This window comes from Salmo trutta, chromosome 16 (assembly GCF_901001165.1).
Source record: "Salmo trutta chromosome 16, fSalTru1.1, whole genome shotgun sequence".
NCBI classification, from domain to species: Eukaryota; Metazoa; Chordata; class Actinopteri; order Salmoniformes; family Salmonidae; genus Salmo; species Salmo trutta.
In genome coordinates this window covers 54,564,943-54,585,011 of record NC_042972.1, presented here as the reverse complement: position 1 = coordinate 54,585,011, position 20,069 = coordinate 54,564,943, and the positions used below count along the sequence as shown (strand labels likewise).

The 20,069-nt window shown below is 42.5% G+C and overlaps 1 protein-coding gene across 5 annotated transcripts in view; it reads right to left on the bottom strand.

The window, feature by feature from the left end:
• Positions 1 to 19,596, bottom strand: part of LOC115151054 (copine-5) — a 205,996-nt gene extending 186,400 nt beyond the window's left edge. For 2 of the 5 annotated variants that reach the window (XM_029694999.1, XM_029695000.1), the window contains exon 1: positions 19,272 to 19,596. In XM_029694999.1, coding sequence (XP_029550859.1) covers positions 19,272 to 19,381 — 110 coding nt within the window. In that variant the 5' untranslated portion in view covers positions 19,382 to 19,596. The remainder of the gene's footprint in view (positions 1 to 19,271) is intronic. The other 3 variants (XM_029694996.1, XM_029694994.1, XM_029694995.1) reach the window with 3 other exon arrangements.
• Positions 19,597 to 20,069: the final 473 nt, after the last annotated feature.

Below are 20,069 nucleotides of genomic sequence, written 5' to 3'. Positions count from 1 at the left end.
GAGTGGTCAAGGGAAGCAGATTTCAAATACTTGAGACAGACCCTCTCAGAGCCACCGTACAGTAATTATTTTCCGAGCTCTTCCTCATTCACTGTCATGCATTCAAGCTGGCAGTTGGTGCTGTTCTCAGTCAAGTGCAGAATGGCAGAGAAACAGTGATCACCTATGCTATTCACATGTTCAACCCGTCTGAGTCAAACTGGTCCACATATGACAAGGAACTCATCCGATATTTCAGACATTATCTAGGCTGCAATCCGTTCAAGGTTGTAACTGATCACAAACCACTCATGGCACTCAGGAAGATCCCACTGGACAATGACCCCACAGGCCGGAGATATTTACAACTACATGGTCGAACACAGGGAAGGAAGAAAATATATCAATGCTGACTCGTTGACCCATTGCCCAGCTCAAGCAAAGGAAGATGACCCCTCTGCGGGGCTAACACTCCGCCTCTGCTACAAAAGCATCGACCAAATCAGACACAGGAAAAGCCCAGTCAGGTTCTGCAGCTGTGCAATATTCTCCTGTCAAGCTTGACCAAATGCCACCACACTTACCTGATTCAGTTACTGGAGAGCAACCATCCCCACCTGAGGATGACCTACCACACTCAGATAGCCTCCAAGCTGCCCAACGCGCTGACCCAGTACTACAGGAAGTGTTCCACTGGCTCGAATTGGATCAGATGAGGCCAATGGGGAGACCACCTCAAAACTCCCCTGCAGCACTTTGGAAATTGTGGTATGAATACCCCAAGCTTCTCATCCACAACAGTCTCTTGTGTAGAGAAGTCCTCCTTCCTCCAGGTGATACGCTGGCATACCAGGTTATCATTCCAGATGCACTAATCCTTGAATCCCTAGCCCACCTACACGGCCCCCCCTGTGTGGGTATATGGGCCCAGCGACAACACTTGAGCGGGCTAGGAAGCTCTGTTACTGGCTATTCATGAACAAAGATATTGGCCACTTTTGTAAGTGTTGCCTCTCATGTCAATCTAGCCACTCCCCAATGCCTAACTCGAAAGCTCCCCTCCAGCAAAAAACTGGCTTAACGCCCAATTCAGAAGGTGACAACAGATGTTGCATAGTTGAACCCCACTCCTGGTGGAAAAATATACATTTTGGTCCTAATGAACTATTTCACAAAATATGACAATCTCTATGCTACCCTAGACCAAACAGCACTGACTGCGGCTAAATATCCACAAGGGAACTGTTTTCAAATCATTTTAAGTTGGTGATCTGGTTTTCATGACAGATCCATCCAAGCTGCACTGTAAACTAGCATCACGTTAGAAGGGCCCCTGCAAAATCCTACATCAGTTTGACACAGATGGACAGCCTGGTGTCACATACAGGGTACTGGACTTGAAAACTGGACTTGAAATCACCTCAAACTACCCCAAAAGTTATCCATCATTCTATGATGACGTTGCAAAGAATCCTCCACCCAATAGGCAGCCACAAGTGTCAGCAGGGTTTTGTACCTTCAGCCCCCCCCCCTCCACTGCCCTCTCAGGGGCATTTTGATTCAGTCACCCATTATCTCATGAAAATGGTTAGAGACAGGCAGCCCCACTGTCAGCTACTCCTGTGAGAGCACTCCGACAGGGTCCCCCCCCCCCCGGGCATATACAGAAGCCACATCAGCTGAAGGACTATGATTGCTAGATATATTTTTGAAAAAAAGGAGAGAAAAATTGAAAGATAAGAAAATGAGTGACAAAAAAAACTAAAATCTCCCTGTCTGGTAAAAAATATATAGTGCTTGTACTCTCTTGGACTATCACAGGAGTAGCTGACAGTGATCCGTCCTGTCTCAAACCATGTCCATGAGATAGTGGGCAACGGAATGACTAGAATATGCAAACACAGAACACTTTCAGATCAATCATATAAACAGATTAGAGATTTACTTTCCCAAATCTCCTATCCCTTATTATTTTTATAATTTCTAGTTCTGTTTATCTGAAAGAGTTCTGTGTTTACATATTGTAGTCACAGTCTAGTAAGAATGTGGAGTACTGTCATGTTTTATCCCCTAACAACTAACATGTTCTTCTCATGCTTTACGGTTCTTTTACTTCTAAAATAATGTCATTTTCTTTATTTTTTTTAATTTTTACAGGGATGTATGTAGAAAGTGATGTATTGTTAATATCTCCTCACCAGGAGTGGGCGTAATCACTCGATGGAATACTTTACCTGGGAAAAGGTTATTGAGGTTCATGCATGTTCCCAGGTGGTATTTAAACGTTTTTATTACATTCTTCTTCTATTTTACGCCATTTTTCTCCCCAATTTTCGATCTCGTCTCATCGCTGCAACTCCCCAACAGGCTCGGGAGAGGCGACGGTGGAGTCAGGCGTCCTCTGAAACGTGACCCGCCTAACCGCGCTCCTTAACACCCTCCAGTTTAACCCGGGAAGCCAGCCACACCGATGTGTCAGAGGAAACACCGTTCAACTGGCCTTTGACGCATGACATGTTCTATGTGATTATTAATAATCTAAGCGATTTGGCTCATCTTTATATCTACGCCTTACAATCCCAAACCCTCACCATCCTAAACTTGACATTTTGTGACCCGTTTCAGGAAACTAGGCATATGTCGCGGGTCACGACTTCACATGAGAGCCATTTGAATATAATCCTTTTTTTATCATAATGCATTTTTTGGCTGAAATGCCTTCTGGAACATGTGAACTGTAATGTGTCTTAATAACAAACCTGTATGCCATCTGTAAATACAAACAACATTGTTAACCTGTTAATTCATAAGCCTTGTGACTGTGATATGTAGGCCTAAAGGCCGAGACAATAAGAAGTCAGTGGCAGAATAAATTCAACCACACCTTTGTTTCATCACAAAACCGAATAGCAACCTCTGTCTGTTTCCAAAGCAACCTCTGTCTGTCCACAAAGCATATTGCATGTAACAGAGCTAGCCACTGGAGGAAAACAACACTACAAGATGCAACAATGCAATTTATTTCTGTCAATGACGTATTCTCTCAATGCGATTTGATCGCCAAAATCCAAGCTGGCTTCCCTCTACTCTTTTTTTTCTTCTTTTTTTTTGGTGTGCCAGGACCATTCACAGTTGTGTTCTCTGTTTACCTCAATGCTAATTTTATCAAGGGAGGCCAAAAGCTCGCTGGCTTCCCTTGCAATCAATATTACGGGTGGCAACAATGTCAGACTCGTTTGGACCAGACAGGATCAGATTGATGGCCTACGCACACTGAGACAGGGGTGCTGTTTTGCTCACTGGGATGCATTATCCTATGAGATTCATTCAGCGTCTAGCGAATTGATGGAAAATGATGAAAAAAAACTGAGACGAAAGATAAAATACATTTTTTTTTAATAAAATCAGTTCTTGGTCAATTTTTGGGGGAAGCCTGGCTTCCCTTGACATCCATGAATACACACCACTGGCAGCAACATTGCTCTGTGATATTGCCACAGAAATTGCCAATGTATCGTGGCCTTTTATGACAATGAGTTTATTTATAATTTTTTTCTCAGCATCATTTCATTCTTAGCATCATTATGCATGACTATGCACACCAGATAACTAATTGTAGTCTGTTGCAGAGAAACCCACATACAGAAATATGGCCTTGTCAATAAATGGAATATACAGTGCCTTCAGTGAGTATTCACACCCCTTGACTTATTCCACATTTTGTTGAGATATAGCCTGAATTCAATATGGATTAAATATATTTTTAATCACCCCTTTACACACAATAGCCCATAATGAGAGTTATTTTTTTGTTGTTGAAATTTTAGCAAACTTATTGAAAATGAAATATAGAAATATCTCATTTACAAAAGTTTTCAGACCCCTGAGTCAGTACATGTTAGAATCACCTTTGGCAATGATTACAGCTGTGAGTCTTTCTGGGTACGTCTCTAAGAGCTTTGCACACCTGGATTGTACAATATTTACACATTATTCCTTTTAAAATTATTTATGCTCTGTCAGGTTGGTTGTTGATCCTTGCTAGACAAACATTTTCAAGTCTTGCGATAGATGTTCAAGCTGATTTAAGTCAAAACTGTAACTAGGCCACTGGGGAACATTCAATGTCGCCTTGGTAAGCAACTCCAGTGTATATTTGTGTTTTAGGTTATTGTCCTGCTGAAAGGTGAATTTGTCTCCCAATGTCTGTTGGAAAGGCAAAGTTGCTTTTTATCCCCAAAAAATCCCTTGCAAATGTGTGTGTGTGTGTATGTGTGTGTGTGTGTGTGTGTGTGTGTGTGTGTGTGTGTGTGTGTGTGTGTGTGTGTGTGTGTGTGTGTGTGTGTGATAATCTACAGTATGTCTGGTGTCTTTCAGAGAGTTAATCAGAGTTACTCATTGCCATGCAGGCAGAGGCCAGTGGTAGAGGAGGAGTTGAACTGTGCGTTAGCTCTTTGATGTGAGGAGGAGTTAAGTGTAGAAGACTACAGTCAGTCAAAGTTCTGTCTCTGTGTGAAAGCCTTTTTCCCATTAGGATCTGGATGAGTCAGAGAAGCCTAGAGTACATTCAAAGTTCTGGTTGTGAAAACCTTTCGTTAGTTTGAGAATAAATGTGCCCGACCACCTTGATTCAGTCTTCTGTAGCAAAATTTGAAATTGTGTTTTTTTTTTACATTGGATAAAAGCAGAGACACAGACCTACAAAGTGGTATATCATACACTGCATTTGAGGAACAATGGGAAAGTAATTATGCTTTGAAAGTTGATACATTTTCTCACTGTTGAGAAAATGGTCTTTGAATGTTTTGGTACCTACTGGAAAGCTCTTCTTTGTCTAAAACCATTCAGCATCATTCACACCCTCTTAAGCTTTAGCTCCACCAATCTCTTTAAGGGTTGATCCACGTGTTCTGTCCTAACAGCAGCAGTCAAGCACCCAAGCTAACTGGCTAACAGTTGTCGCAGTGACATTCTATTAAAATGGACACTTGCACAGTGGAGTCTTTTGTTAAGACATGTAGCTACCTAGCTAGCTAGCTAGCTAAACAATGAACCATAATCCCAACTCATGATGTTACTACCCTGCATGAATCTGCAGGTAGCTAACCAACCAGGTTCAATGTTAGCTAGCTAACGTTAGGCTATAACTAGCCAAGAAAATGGCTCTGAGATATGAATAATAAGATCATACACGTAACAATAGCTAGAGAGCCAGCCAGCTAACATTAGCTACCTAGCTAACAGTGCACTTTAACTGGACATGAAAAAAACTTTGTCAAAATTAGAAACGTGTAATATCTGAAAATGTAGCTAGCTAGACTATCCGTATACATCATGGTTGGATGCTTCTCCCTGTCACGGATGCCATGGTTGCACTTAGTTTGAAGATGTAATCCAGAGACAGGTGTTTTCTCCATCTCCTTAGCTGTCATACTCTAATTCCACTGATTTCAAAACTTGGTCCTCCAGAAAGTGGAGAGCAACACTTACGCAGTTCTACTAAGCAATATATATTTTTTTAAAGCAGCATTAGACAGGATTATATTATATGATATGGTTTGGAAAGGTATTTCCGCCTAGTCACGTACAGCTGATGTGTTGTGCATTGAAGTCCACAAGCAAAGGGAAAACGTGAGATGAGGAGAGCGCATAAATGCGAGAAGGAAAAAAACATGGCTGCTATGAAAGTGAACAGGTGATCAGGGGTGTATTCATTCCACAGATTCTGTTGAAAAATGTTTCTTAAATGGAAGCAAACAGAACAAAAAGGGGACATACCTGAATTTGTCCAATATAAACTCTTGTTTGAAACTGTTGGACTAATGATTACACCCTAGATCAGCAAGATGCAAGCAAGAGTGTGCAAGGTGGTATTGAATGTGTCACTGTCTGTCCATGTCATTTCAATTTTCACTCGATCTGTGTGCACCTACGTTGTAAACGTTCATTCATAGGCTAGGTTGTAGCGACCTCGTGATGGGTATAGGGAAATTTTGAGAATCATGTAGTAGCCTATACCTATCACTGTTAAATTGAACTGGGTGAATGGAATATGAATGATAGTCATCCAATATACTGTAATAGAAATAAGGTCATGCTCATGAAAAAAAAAATTGTCCTCCCTCATCTTAAAACGGCACCGACCAAAACTGAGTGTACAAAACATTAAGGACACCTGCTCTTTCCATGACATAGGTCAATCCAGGTGAAAGCTATGATCCCTTATTGATGTCACTTCTTAAATCCACTTCAATCAGTGTAGATGAAGGGGAGGAGACAGGTTAAGGGATCTGCCCGTTTGTTTCAATACTTGCCTAAAATGACATACCCAAATCTAACTGCCTGTAGCTCAGGACCTGAAGCAAGGATATGCATATTCTTAATACCATTTGAAAGGAAACACTTTGAAGTTTGTGGAAATGTGAAATGAATGTAGGAGAATATAACACATTAGATCAGTGGTGTATGTGCAAAGCTTTAGACTGATCCAATGAACCATTGCATTTCTGTAAAAAAAAATGTGTATCAAGACTGCCCAAATGTGCCTAATTGGTTTGTTAATAACTTTTCAAAGTTCATAACTGTGCACTCTCCTCAAACAATAGCATGGTATTCTTTCACTGTTATAGCTACTGTAAATTGGACAGTGCAGTTAGATTAACAAGAATTTAAGCTTTCTGCCAATATCAGATATGTCTATGTCCTGAGAATTTTCTTGTTACTTACAACGTCATGCTAATTAACTCAACCGTCCCGTGGGTGGGACACCAATCTGTAGCGATCCTTAAGATTATAATTATTAAAGAAGGATTTTCAAGCCTTGAGACAATTGAGACATGGATTGTGTATGTACCATTCAGAGAGTGAATGGGCAACCCCCCCAAAAAAAGTGCCTTTGAACGAGGTATGGTAGTAGGTGTCAGGCGCACCGGTTTGTGTCAAGAACTGCAACGGTTCTGGGTCCACCACCCAAAGGACATCCACCCAACTTGACACAACTGGGAAGCATTGGAGTCAACATGGGTCAGCATTCCTTCGGAACAATTTCGACACCTTGTAGAGTTCACTTTGTAGAGCACATCGACACCCAGCGTAACAGTGTCTTTACGACAGAAGGCAACTTTCATTTGTGGCTTCACACATCAGCACATTTTCTCACTAGACAGCTGTCCACCCAGTTAGCTCCAGAACTGTCTGAGTCTGACATGGAAATAGACTGACTAAAACAGATCTTGTCAGTCTTGTCTATTGCACCTCTAACACCCCCCCCCCCCCCCCCCCACCCCCCTCGCTACATAAATATAACTTCCTGCCTGCCTGTTGTCATTCTGAGAAACCTTTCTCTTTGTCCTGGGGTGTGTTATGACATTTTGACCAGGCTGCTATTTTTCTCCTTTCTGTCACAAAAATCAATCTCTTTTCATCTTTTTCCTTCCCCCTTCCTCCCTCGACTCTGGAGTGGAAATGTGTTGTAGGTTGGAACATGGAGCGAGGCAGAGCTTTGTGTTGGTGACCTACAGTATCTCAGAGCTTTGTGTTAGTGGAACACTGTGTTTTTGACCTGACTAGTCTCTGGGTTCCGGGCTGTTGTGGTTGGAACACAGTGTGTTTGTGACCTGACTAGTCTCTGGGTTCCGGGCTGTTGTGGTTGGAACACAGTGGAGCCATACTTGCGAACATTAGAAAAAGTTTCAGTTTAACCTGGACCTCCATCTCATAATGCGCATCAGCCAATTACAATCGTTGACGTAGTTGCAGGTGATCAAACGCTCACTATATGTTAGGTGTTCCAATCAGATAACCTGGCAAACTTAGCCCTGTGCTAACCTGCACAGCTGGCTGTGATTATATCCGGTTCAAATTCCATATCGGCCAATTAAAATGCCATAATTGGATGTGATCCAACACTTGTTAATGAAAGCATACTTTCAGAAGTCCAACGGCAAGTTCTGATAATCAAAGCAACTTGATCACATGCGTATGACTGACTGGTATTATAGCTCACAGAGTAGAGCACCCACCTCCTCATAATTGTGGCAAGAGTGAGTTTTTCCCCCTTTGAAATGTAGAATAAAATGTATTGTTTTAGTGTGCTGAGAAGGTAAGTGCAGCCAACAGTTTGAATATGAAGATTAAGAATGAATTTAATAAGGAGCTTACATCTTTCTTCAGCCTTACAGACAAACACACTGCTGTGGCCTAATAGTCATATTGCATAGGCTATACTACACGGATGTGTATACCTAAATGTAGCCCTACAACTTTTTACATGCATTTTTAGAATAATTTACTTTGTCACATATGCGTGAGGACCAATAGTGGTCGTTTTTTCCTCAAATAAAAACCTTTGCCCTGAGGGGAGACGAAATCGGCGACATCATATCTCGATGTCTCTGGGCTTAACGCCTTAGTGGCTCACACCACCAATTAGTGATAGCAGTAAGGGGTAAATTACAGCCATTTGACATGGCCACGAGCATCTTCGACTTTTTTTAAAATGCTGTACGAATATAAAATTACATGTTGTATTAATCACCCTACATCTTTATTGCTGTGAAAGCACATGAATGTGTGTGAAACGGAAATACGGGTGAATTTGTCATATAGGTGAAAAGGTGCCTTTTGAATTTACTATCTAGTATCCTAGTCAAGAATGAATCATACAATATTATTGGGACACTACACTTTACAGACCTAGAGTTTTGAGTTTTAAAATATCCCTCTGGAGGCAAAATCTACCTATATTTTAAGAAATTGCCATTGGTTGGTGGATTTAAAGTCAAAGATGTTTGATAGGCTGATTGCGGAATTTGTTACAGGAAGTAATCACTGTCAGCTGGTGAGGTTACCATAGGGTTAACGTGTGCTAGGTTATCTGATGGGAAAAGCTACAATGTAGCGATCTATCATGTGCAACTACACCAACGATTGTAATTGGCTGATGTGCATTTTGAGACGGAGGTCCAGGTTAAACAAACGTTCTCTAATGATCGCAAGTATGGGCCCCACAGTGTTTGTGACCTGAGATCTCTGGGTTCTGTTCTGGGCTTTAGACTGCAGCTGTTTCTATCGGAGACTGACCTGAGGACAGTAGAACCTGTGTATGACAAGGAGTTTAGGGACTGACAGTTGTGGAGATGATACAAGCTTCTTCCTAGCCTGTTCTCATATCTGTTTTCCAATTCCAATCACATCTTGGACCAGGTTAGCATCTTCCATACAGTCCTGCCAAATGCGGATGGATCTGAACAGCTGTGTTTGAGATTATTACCACGCCTGTCTGCTGGCTTTCTTGCTTAACATATTCTCTACACTCTAAATTTAAATATTGAATATTCACACACTTCATAAACGTCTACGGTCAATGCATCCATCTATCCCTCCATAGTGTAAAGAGTACAGTAAGTGTACAGCAGCCAAGGACACACCCTTTTGAAGGTGAGTGGGAGTTACTTTAGCTACATTATGTCTAGTCTCCAGGATTTAATACCTCATGTGCTGCTGTCCAATCTGCCCCAGATCAGTGACGAACCATCAGATATAGGATGTGCCCGAAAAGGCACCCTATTCCCTATATAGTGCACTGCTCTACAGTAGAAAGTAGTGCACTGTAAAAGGAATAGGAACTCAATCAGATACCAGTGGCTGGTTTCATATGGCACCATGCATACACATGTATGCTAATTTAAAGTGGAGACTAAAGTGGAGATTTATATGTACATAAATTGAGTACAGTATAGTGGAGATGTTACTGTGTGATGGTACCAACCCAGAAGTCTCTCTCTCTTTGTCTCCCTCTCCGTACCTCCTTCCACTCTCTCTTCATCTCCCTCCTTTCATCTCTTAGTTGTAAAGTAACTCAAATAGATGAGTTTCTCAGTTTCAGGACCAGTTCACCCCATATTACAGTGTGAAACCCCGAGGTCTCCAAATACTGTAGTAACATTAGTAACAGATTACAGAATGCAGCACTTCCCATTTGTCTCTGTTGCACTGTACCACTAGCTATGTTATTTCCTGTTTTTTATTTACCCAAGTTTCTATTTGTTTTGTCATTTTTACAGGTACAATATCCATTTCAATAAATATATTCAGTTCATATAAAAAGTACCCATGTGCTACACTGTACTGCGTTCTCAAGAGGAGCGGTCAATCAACAAAAACACAGAAAGTGCAGCATGATGTAATCATGTAATGGGGTTTTCCTCTCACTACTTTGATCTACAGTATTTGAACTCACCCTGTCTGAGCCCTGATCTCTAACCGTCCATCACAACTTGCTTAGCCTAGTCACCTGGGACTTGACCCTAAATAACCCAACCATTCATCAACCAGTTTGACCAATTAAGACTATTTAATTGTACTTACAGTGCCTTCAGAAAGTAGTCAGACCCCTTGACTTTTTCCACATTTTGTTAAGTAATAGCCTTATTCTAAAATGGATTAAATATCATTTTAATTCTACACACAATACCCCATAACGATAAACCGAAAACAGGTTTTTATCAATTTTAGCAAATATCTATAAATCACTCTGACAGAGCTCTAGAGTTCCTCTGTGGAGATGGTTGTCCTTCTGAAAGGTTCTCCCATCTCTGCAACACTCCACTAATCAGGCCTTTATGGTAGAGTGGCCAGACTGAAGCCACTCCTCAGTAAAAGGCACATGACAGCCTGCTTGGAGTTTGCCAAAAGACACCTAAAGACTCTCAGACCATGAGAAACAAGATTCTCTGGTCTGATGAAACCAATATTGAACTCTTTGGCCTGAATGCCAAGCGTCACGTCTGGAGGAAACCTGGCACCATCCCTACAGTGAAGCATGGTGGTGGCAGCATCATGCTGTGGGGATGTTTTTCAGCGGCAGGGACTGGGAGACTAGTCAGAATCGAGGCAAAGTTGAACGGAGCAAAGTACAGAAAGATCCTTGATAAAGAGCGCTCAGGACCTCACACTGGGGCAAAGGTTCACCTTCCAACAGGACATTGACCCTAAGCACACAGCTAAGACAACGCAGGAGTGGCTTCGGGACAAGTCTCTGAATGTCCTTGAGTGGCCCCGCCAGAGCCCGGACTTGAACCCGATCGAACATCTCTGGTAAGACCTGAACATAGCTGTGCAGCAACGTTCCCCAGCCAAGAGTGTGCAAAGCTGTCATCAAGGCAAAGAGTGGCTACTTTGACGAATCTCAAATATAACATATATTTTAATCTGTTTAACACTTTTTTGGTTACTACACGATTCCATAAGTGTTATTTCATAGTGTTGATGTCTTCACTATTATTCTACAATGTAGAAAATAATAAAATAAAGAAAAACCTTGAATGAGTAGGTGTGTCCAAACTTTGACTGGTACTGAATGTGATGTAAAAAAAAAATACACAGGAGGCTATCCAACCTTTACTCACAACAATTAACCCTTGCTTTCACAAAAGCTGTCTTCTGCAAAAATACATTCCTGTATGTAAATATTATAGGATGTTCTAAAATCAACATTCTAAATTCCATCCCACATGTACCACCCATTATGATAACCAGACATTTTCAACAGGGCCGGTAGTTTACTGCCTTTGGTGGTCTATGACAGTATGTATTAGCACTGAATGGTTATGATTACTGTTTGGTTTGTGTGTGTGTGTGGTTATGATGACCGTGTGGTGGCAGGGGAGAGAATGTACTGTTACAATATAGATTAGAACCCTGCCAGTAATACAACCTGAATGTATTTTATTCACTGCCATTTTATTCACAGCCTTACCAAAAGCCATTAAGATAGATTTGTAATGCCTTGAAATATGAAATGGTTGGATGTGGACGTACTTGAGAAGTGTGACAGATTGATGTATGATGTCTGTATAGTTTTGGAAGGCCAGGTTGATGCAATGTGTCATTTGGTGTCACAGACATGGAGAAATTCTATTCAAAGATGAATTGTTTTGCACCATAAATGGCAATTGACAACTACACCCCCATAGGAGAGGTCAAGGGTCATGAGAGCCCCATCATTGCCATCTACACCAACTCAAGACACATCTTCACCACTTCCAGGTGTGACAATATTATACCACAGACACACGCACACTAGTGATAGGCGGGTTGACCCACAACCGCAGTCCCCGTGGTTATATCTGTGGGGCAGGTGGGTTTAGGGTCATGAAATATTGTGTGGATGAAGGGCGGGTGGTTGGCGGGTGGGTTAAATAAAGAGAAAACAATGCATTAAAAATCCATAAATGTATAATTCTTGTGCAATTGATCTATAGGCTACATTGAGGTTTTTGTTTCAAAATTTGTACCTGCAAATAGTGTGTAAGCCTAAACTTCAGGGCCTAACTGTACGTGTGGCGAATACACACCAATCTGCAGGCTTTTGGGAACTTGGGCAGAAAAAGTCCTTGATGATCTAGTGAGGCAAAAAGGACAATGTCGGAGTTGAATTCAATAAGAGAGGGCTATGAAATGGACAGTTGAAAATAAAAGTGAAGCGAGGGCCAGAACAGTAATGTTTGGGAAAGATTACGTGAAGTGGTGAGCAAGAGTTAATTTAGTCTTCTATGGCAGTAATGACAGAAGAGAAGCTGCATGTACCTAATTATAGACAAGTCCACTAGCAAATTGAATACCAAAATGTCAGAAATTAAAACACCTAAATTAGGCTTCAAAAAATGAATCCTGCACCCCGTGTCAGAAACTCGTTCTGACGTCTCTGACTGCAGCCTTCAGAGCATTTTCAATCAACTCATTTGTGGGTTTAAGTCGGGTGCGGGCCTCAGACATTCATTTTATCACATATAGTCTGGTGGTTGCGGATGGGTTATTAGCAATTGCGGGGCGGGTGAACAAACAGCTGACCCGCGCATCACTAACACACACGTTTTCCCATATCCTCATCTTCCTGGAACACTCTCTGAAAGCCAATGGAATCAAACCGCTCAAAAGAGATGAGTCACCTCAGCAGTACAATACAATGGGACAAGGAAAGGCGCCACTGCATCTGAATCAAATTACAGCGTTTAGCTGAATGATCGAGCCAAAATTACACATCCTCAAGCATAATGAGACCCAATTGCACCCCCTCCATAACTCTCTCTTTGTTAAACATAGGTGTTAAGAAGCACTCAGCCAAATGGATTAAGTCTTGATTTAGTCAGTGGACTCACTCCATTTGGCTGAGTGCTTCTTAACACCTACGTTTAACAAAAAGAGAGTTATGGAGAGGTAGAGGGGCCGCCCACCCACACTTGAAAGAGTGTGTTTTTAAGGGTGACGATATCCCACTAGGCACAGACATCAATTCAACATATATTCCACGTTGGTTTAACGTAAATTCAATGAAATGGTGTGGAAACAACATTGTTTCAACCAGTGTGTGCCCAGTGGGGTGCAATTTGGTCTTATTCTGCTTGATGTTGCGCAATTTTGACTCAATCATTCAGCTAAATGCTGTTATTTGATTTAGTCAGTGGACTCACTCCATAGTGAGGTAAATCCACCTTGAATTTACCCGGCTTATCTCCATCACTGCTGACACTCACGATGTACCGGCAGGTCGGTAGGAAATAGAGGCTGCAGGCTTCACATTCATGCTCAGCACAGCAGCTGGTTTCAGTTCATGTTCAAGTTTTATTAGTCGTATGTACAGGATATGCATGGTATACTTGCATGGTATACTATGCTTTCTTGTAGATTCCTTTGTCGACAATGCAACAACAATACAAAATAATACAAAATAAGAATACAAACAAAGTAAAATGGCAGTAGAATAGAATAAACATTTTAGCATAAGTATAATACAGGAAGGCACAATTTATGGTTCAATATTTACACATGTATTGGGGAAGGGGGGGGTGAGAGGCAAGTGTATACATTGAGCAGTATAATAGGAGTCTGGCAGCAGCAGTTGTGATGTGTGTGTGTGTAGAATGAATGTATATGTGTGTGTGTGTGTATGTCTGTGTGGGTGTGTGCATGAATGAGTGCATATGTGTTAAGGTATGGACAATCAAAGCAGGTGGTCAGTCCAGTACAAGTGTTCAGCAGTCTGATGGCTTGTAGATACCAACAGGCTCAGCGACAGTTTCTATCAGAACTCATGCTCTGATACCATCTGCCCAACAGTAAGGGAGATAACAGCTTGTGGCTAGGGTGTGTGGGGTCCTTGATACAGCCTTCCTCAGGCACTGTTTCGAGTAGATGTCCTGGATGGGTGGGAGCACATGATGTACTGGGCCATCTTTACCACAAGCTGGAGGGCCTTGCGGTTCGAGGACTGAGTAATTCCCGTACAAGGCCATGATGCAACCGATCAGGACGCTCTCGACGGTGCAGCGGTAGTATTTGTTTTTTGCAGATAAAAGAGTCGTAACCCCGTCCTTTTGGTTATTACTGCACTAGCTACAAACAACGGAAAAGTACAATAACACTCACCCACTCGCTCGACTGCCAAAACCAAACGAACACGAGAAGGAGATGCAGTTTTACACATGAATTTATATGGCTTCTTCTTTGTGGACGTACAGTTGAAGTCGGAACTTTACATACACTTAGGTTGGAGTCATTAAAACTCGTTTTTCAACCCCTCCACATATTTCTTGTTAACAAACTAGTTTTGGCAAGTCGGTTAGGACATCTACTTTGTGCATGGCACAAGTAATTTTTCCAACAATTGTTGACTCACAGAATATTTCACTTAATTCACTGTATCACAATTCCAGTGGGTCAAGTTGAATGTGCCTTTAAACAGCTTGGAAAATTCCAGAAAATGACATCATGGCTCTAGAATCTTCTGATAGGCTTATTGACATTATTTGAGTCAATTGGAGGTGTACCTGTGGATGTATTTCAAGGCCTACCTTCAAACTCTGTGCCTCTTTCTTTACTTCATGGGAAAATCAAAAGAAATCAGCCAAGACCTCAGAAAAAAAATTGTAGACCTCCACAAGTCTGGTTCATCCTTGGGAGCAATTTCCAAACGCCTGAAGGTACCACATTCATCTGTACAAACAATAGTACGCAAGTATAAACACCATGGGACCACGCAGGCGTCATTCCGTGCAGGAAGGAGACGTGTTCTGTCTCCTGGAGATGAATGTACTTTGGTGCGAAAAGTGCAAATCAATCCCAGAACAACAGCAAAGAACCTTGTGAAGATGCTGGAGGAAACAGGTACAAAAGTATCTAAATCCACAGTAAAACGAGTCCTATATCGACATAACCTGAAAGGCTGCTCAGCAAGCAAGAAGCCACGGCTCCAAAACCGCCACAAAAAAGCCAGACTACGGTTTGCAACTGCACATGGGCACAAAGATGGTACTTTTTGGAGAAATGTCCTCTGATCTGATGAAACAAAAATAGAACTGTTTGGCCATAATGACCATTGTTATGTTTGGAGGAAAAAGGGGGATGCTTGCAAGCCGAAGAACACCATCCCAACCGTGAAGGACAGCGGTGGCAGCATCATATTGTGGGAGTGCTTTGCTGCAGGAGGGACTAGTGCACTTCACAAAATAGATGGCATCATGAGGTAGGACAATTATGGGGATATATTGAAGCAACATCTCAAGACATCAGTCAGGAAGTTAAAGCTTGGTCGCAAATGGGTCTTCCAAATGGACAATGATCCCAAGCATACTTCCAAAGTTGTGAAAAAATGGCTTTAGGACAACAAAGTCAAGGTATTGGAGTGGCCATCACATAGCCCTGACCTCAATCCTATAGAAAATGTGTGGGCAGAACTGAAAAAGTATGTGTGAGCAAGGAGACCTACAAACCTGACTCAGTTACACCAGCTCTGTCAGGAGGAATGGGCCAAAATTCACCCAACTTCTTGTGGGAAGCTTGTGGAAGGCTTCCCGAAACGTTTGACCCAAGTTAAACAATTTAAAGGCAATGCTACCAAATACTAATTGAGTGTATGTAAACTTGTGATGAAAGAAATAAAAATGTGATGAAAGAAATAAAAGATGAAATAAATAATTCTCTCAACTATTATTCTGACATTTCACATTCTTAAAATAAAGTAGTGATCCTAACTGACCTAAGACAGGGAATTTTTACTATAACTAAATCTCAGGAATTGTGAAAAACTGAGTTTAAATGTATTTGGCTAAGGTCTATGTAAACTTCCGACTTCAACTGTATATAGTAGCTCCCCAGCGCCAACACTTGGTTTGGAATGTAATTACATTCTAGCATGGCTAGTAGCTAACGTTAGCCAGCTGGAACCAGCTAGGTAGCACCGGTTCTCCATATGACGTTGAGAGATAGTGCACTGTAGGTAGTTCCGAAGACATCCGGAAATAAGTTAATAAATATGTAAAAACTGTCAAATATAACTATGTTTGTAGTTATAGGTAATCACATTGTGACTACAACTAAGTTACTAAGTCTTTCACCAAACTGTGTTGTTACTTTAGTGCGTAAAAGCTCTCGCTTCCTACCCTTTAAAATAGGAAATCTGAGGAAAACGCTTCCGAAATTCTATCAACATCTCCTGTGCTATTTGCGCATCAAGCACTCTTCACAATTGCTCCTTTCCCTTCCAGGATGGCTACTAGGCCCTCCCCCACCCACCCTTCAGCAAATCAGATCAGATCCCCCCCCCCCTCTCTTATAGGCAGAAACTTAAAATTGAAGTACTTGTGGTAAGGACTGTTCAGTTCAACGTTGGCCTAACCAATCAGAAATCTATGCTTCAAGATTGTTTTGTTCACGTGGACTGGGAAAAGTTTTGGGTTGCCTCAGAATAGTATTGGCCTATACACTGACTCAGTGACTGAGTTCATCAGGAAGTGCATAGATGATTTTGTTCCCACTGTGGCGATTGGAACTTATCCAAACCTAAAACTGTGGACAGATGGCAGCATTCGCACAAAACTTAAAGCGCGAAGCACCGTATTTAACCACAACAAGGTGACTGGGAACATGGATGTGTACAAACAGACCAGCTACAGTGCATTCTGAAAGTATTCAGACCCCTTGACTTCTTCCACATTTTGTTACGTTACAGCCTTATTCTAAAATGTTTTAAATTGGGGGGTTTTCTCATCAACCTACACACAATCCCCCATAATGACAAAGCAAAAACAGGTTTTAGATTTTTTCCAAACATATAAAAATAAACAAAATGAAGGAACTGATCGTGAACTTCAGGAGGCAGCAGAGAGAGCAAGCTCCCATCAACATGGCAGCAGCGGAGAGCGTGAAAAGCTTCAAGTTCCTCGGCATGCAAATCACCGACAACCTGAAATGGTCCATTCACACAGACAGTGTGGTGAAGAAGGCACCACAGCACCTCTTCAATCTCAGGGGGCAGAAGAAAAATCCCACAAACTTCTACAGAGGCTTTATTGAGAGCATCCTGTCGGAATGTATCACAGCCTAGTACGGCAATTGCACCGACCGCAACCGCAGGGCTCTCCAGAGGGTGGCGGTGGGGTCAGCCTAATGCATCACCGGGGGCACACTGCCTGTCCTCCAGGACATCTACAGCACCTGGTGTCACAGGAAGGCCAAGAAGGTAATCAAGGACCTCAGCCACCCGAGCCACGGTGCAGGTGCATTAAAGCTGAGACCGAGAGACTGAAAAACAGCTTCCATCTCAAGGCCATCAGACTGTTAATTGTCACCACTAGCCGGCCTCCGCCCAGTACACTGCCCTGAACCATAGTCACTGTTACTAGCCGGCTATCACCCAGTACTCTACCCTGCAACTTAGAGACTGCTGCTCCATGTGCTGTACATAGTTATTGAACACTAATCACTTTAATTATGTTTACTACTGGTTTGCCCAGTTCATATGTATATACTGTATTCTAGTCATCATATATAACTACTGCCGTACACACACTTTATATACATATTTATATTCCGGACTGTGATTTCTTGTTCTGATATTTCTTCATTTTTATTTTATGGATTTGTGTGTTTTGTTTTGTATTGTTAGATATATCACTGCACTGTTGGCGCTAGAAACATAAGTATTTTGTTGCACCTGCAATAACATCTGCAAAATATGTGTACTGGACACAACCAATAAAATGTCATTTGATTTTGACACTTAAGCGGACTCTCGAATCACTTAAAGACTCACATTCACACATACCGTGCACTGCGGGTGCATGGAAGTGCACGTATTCCTGCAACCTGCACTCTACAGTGGAGCATCATTCACCACCATCAACAACAAAATAATTAGCCAATACATGGTGACACAGTGCAACCAGCCAATCTATTAAAAGTGATTCATCCAGCTAGGTTCTGGAGAGCGGCTGGATGGAAAGTGGCACTGTAGCACAGTGATAATTACATAACAAACAAAAGGGCACATGCCTGTGTAGATGACCATTTTTTTCAATCCAAGTGTAACTTTCCTCAATTAAAGAATTGATCCCTCATTTTTTTTTTTTAAAAGCTGATGTGAAAGATTACAGCATTTGCGATACCGACATCTCAGCTGTAACTTCCTATCCTGTATTATTCAGCCACAGCCTACCTTAGTCGAATGCAGACAGCAGTCCCACCCGTCTCCCGTATCCATCAGCCTACATTGTCTACACGGAGTATACCAAAACATTAGGAACACCTTCCAAACATTGAATTGACTATGTGATGCTGATAGTGTGCTTGCTAATGATCTCAGTTGATTAATGGTTACCTTGAACTATCTGCACTGACGCTATGCACACTCACAAGACTATACACTGAGTGTACAAAACATTAAGGACACCTTCCTAATATTGAGTTGCACATACCCCATTCAAAAGGTACTTAAATATTTGGTCTTGCTCATTCACCCTCTGAATGCCACACATCCATGTCTCAATTGTCTCTAGGCTTAACAATCCTTATTTAACCTGTCTCCTCCCCTTCATCTACACTGATTTGAAGTGGATTTAACAAGTGACATCAATAAGGAATCATATCTTTCACCTGGATTCACCTGGCCAGTCATGGAAAGAGCAGGTGTTCTTAATGTTTTGTATACTCATTGTACATCTACGATCCATAGGCTATCTGTCCTCACCATAACGCGCGGCCAGTCGTCGGGACTCAACAGCAGTTGAAGACTACTTGCTGAGTGGTGTGTTATCAAATGGAAAACTAACGGTATGTTCTAGGCGTTGCCAAACATCACAGCGTACACGAAAAGCCTTGGGGATATTCCTACACGTGGACGTCCACAACTGACCACGGACCACTATGGTTAAGAATAGCACAGCTTTGGAACAATTTTGGAAAAACTTAGAACTGAAGATCAAAGACTCCCGGTCCACTCGGGGTTAACCACTTACCTGCATGAGACGGTGATCTCTACTTTAGTAGCGGGGATGTTCCCGGTGATCGGGTCGAAATCATAAACCGAGGCCATGTCCCCCAGTTTGTCCATGACGTCCCCCTCCATGGGCGCAAGCCCAAGGGCGAGCGCGCGGGGAGACTCGGAAGCGATCCGTGACTCGCACAGCCTGGCCCCAGTCGAGCGCGTGTTGGGTGGTGATTGTGTCGTGTCCCCCCTCCCGGTGGGTCGCGAGGACAGGTCGGAGATCAGATCACACGCCAGCCCCCCGCGATGAGACCGGGAGAGCCAGCCAGCGAGAGAGAGAGAGAGAGAGAGAGAGAGAGAGAGAGAGAGAGAGAGAGAGAGAGAGAGAGAGAGAGAGAGAGAGAGAGAGAGAGAGAGAGAGAGAGAGAGAGAGAGAGAGAAAGAAAGAGAAAGAGAAAGAGAAAGAGAGGTATTCAGGGAAACCGGACACCAACAGCCTTTCTCTGAAGAAGAGCACTTAGCAAACTGTCCATAGATAGTGCCGTTTTGGCTGGAGAGACCATGAAAGCGACGTGCCGCTCTACCGCGCTAGCTACAGCTGTTGCCGCACCGCTGACAGGCAGCGCATCGTAGGGGAGTAGCCCGGTGACCTGCTCTTTGCGCGTCAAGCAGAGCTCTACTCCAACCGCTGGCCGATGAGCTCAGACTGCGCGGACCAGAGACTGAAGAGAGAGAAAGCGGTTTCTACACTACTGCTCTGTACTCCACCTCCCTTCTTCCTTCTCTACACAAGTTATTCCACGCGGGCGTTCCCAGACCAGCCCATGCC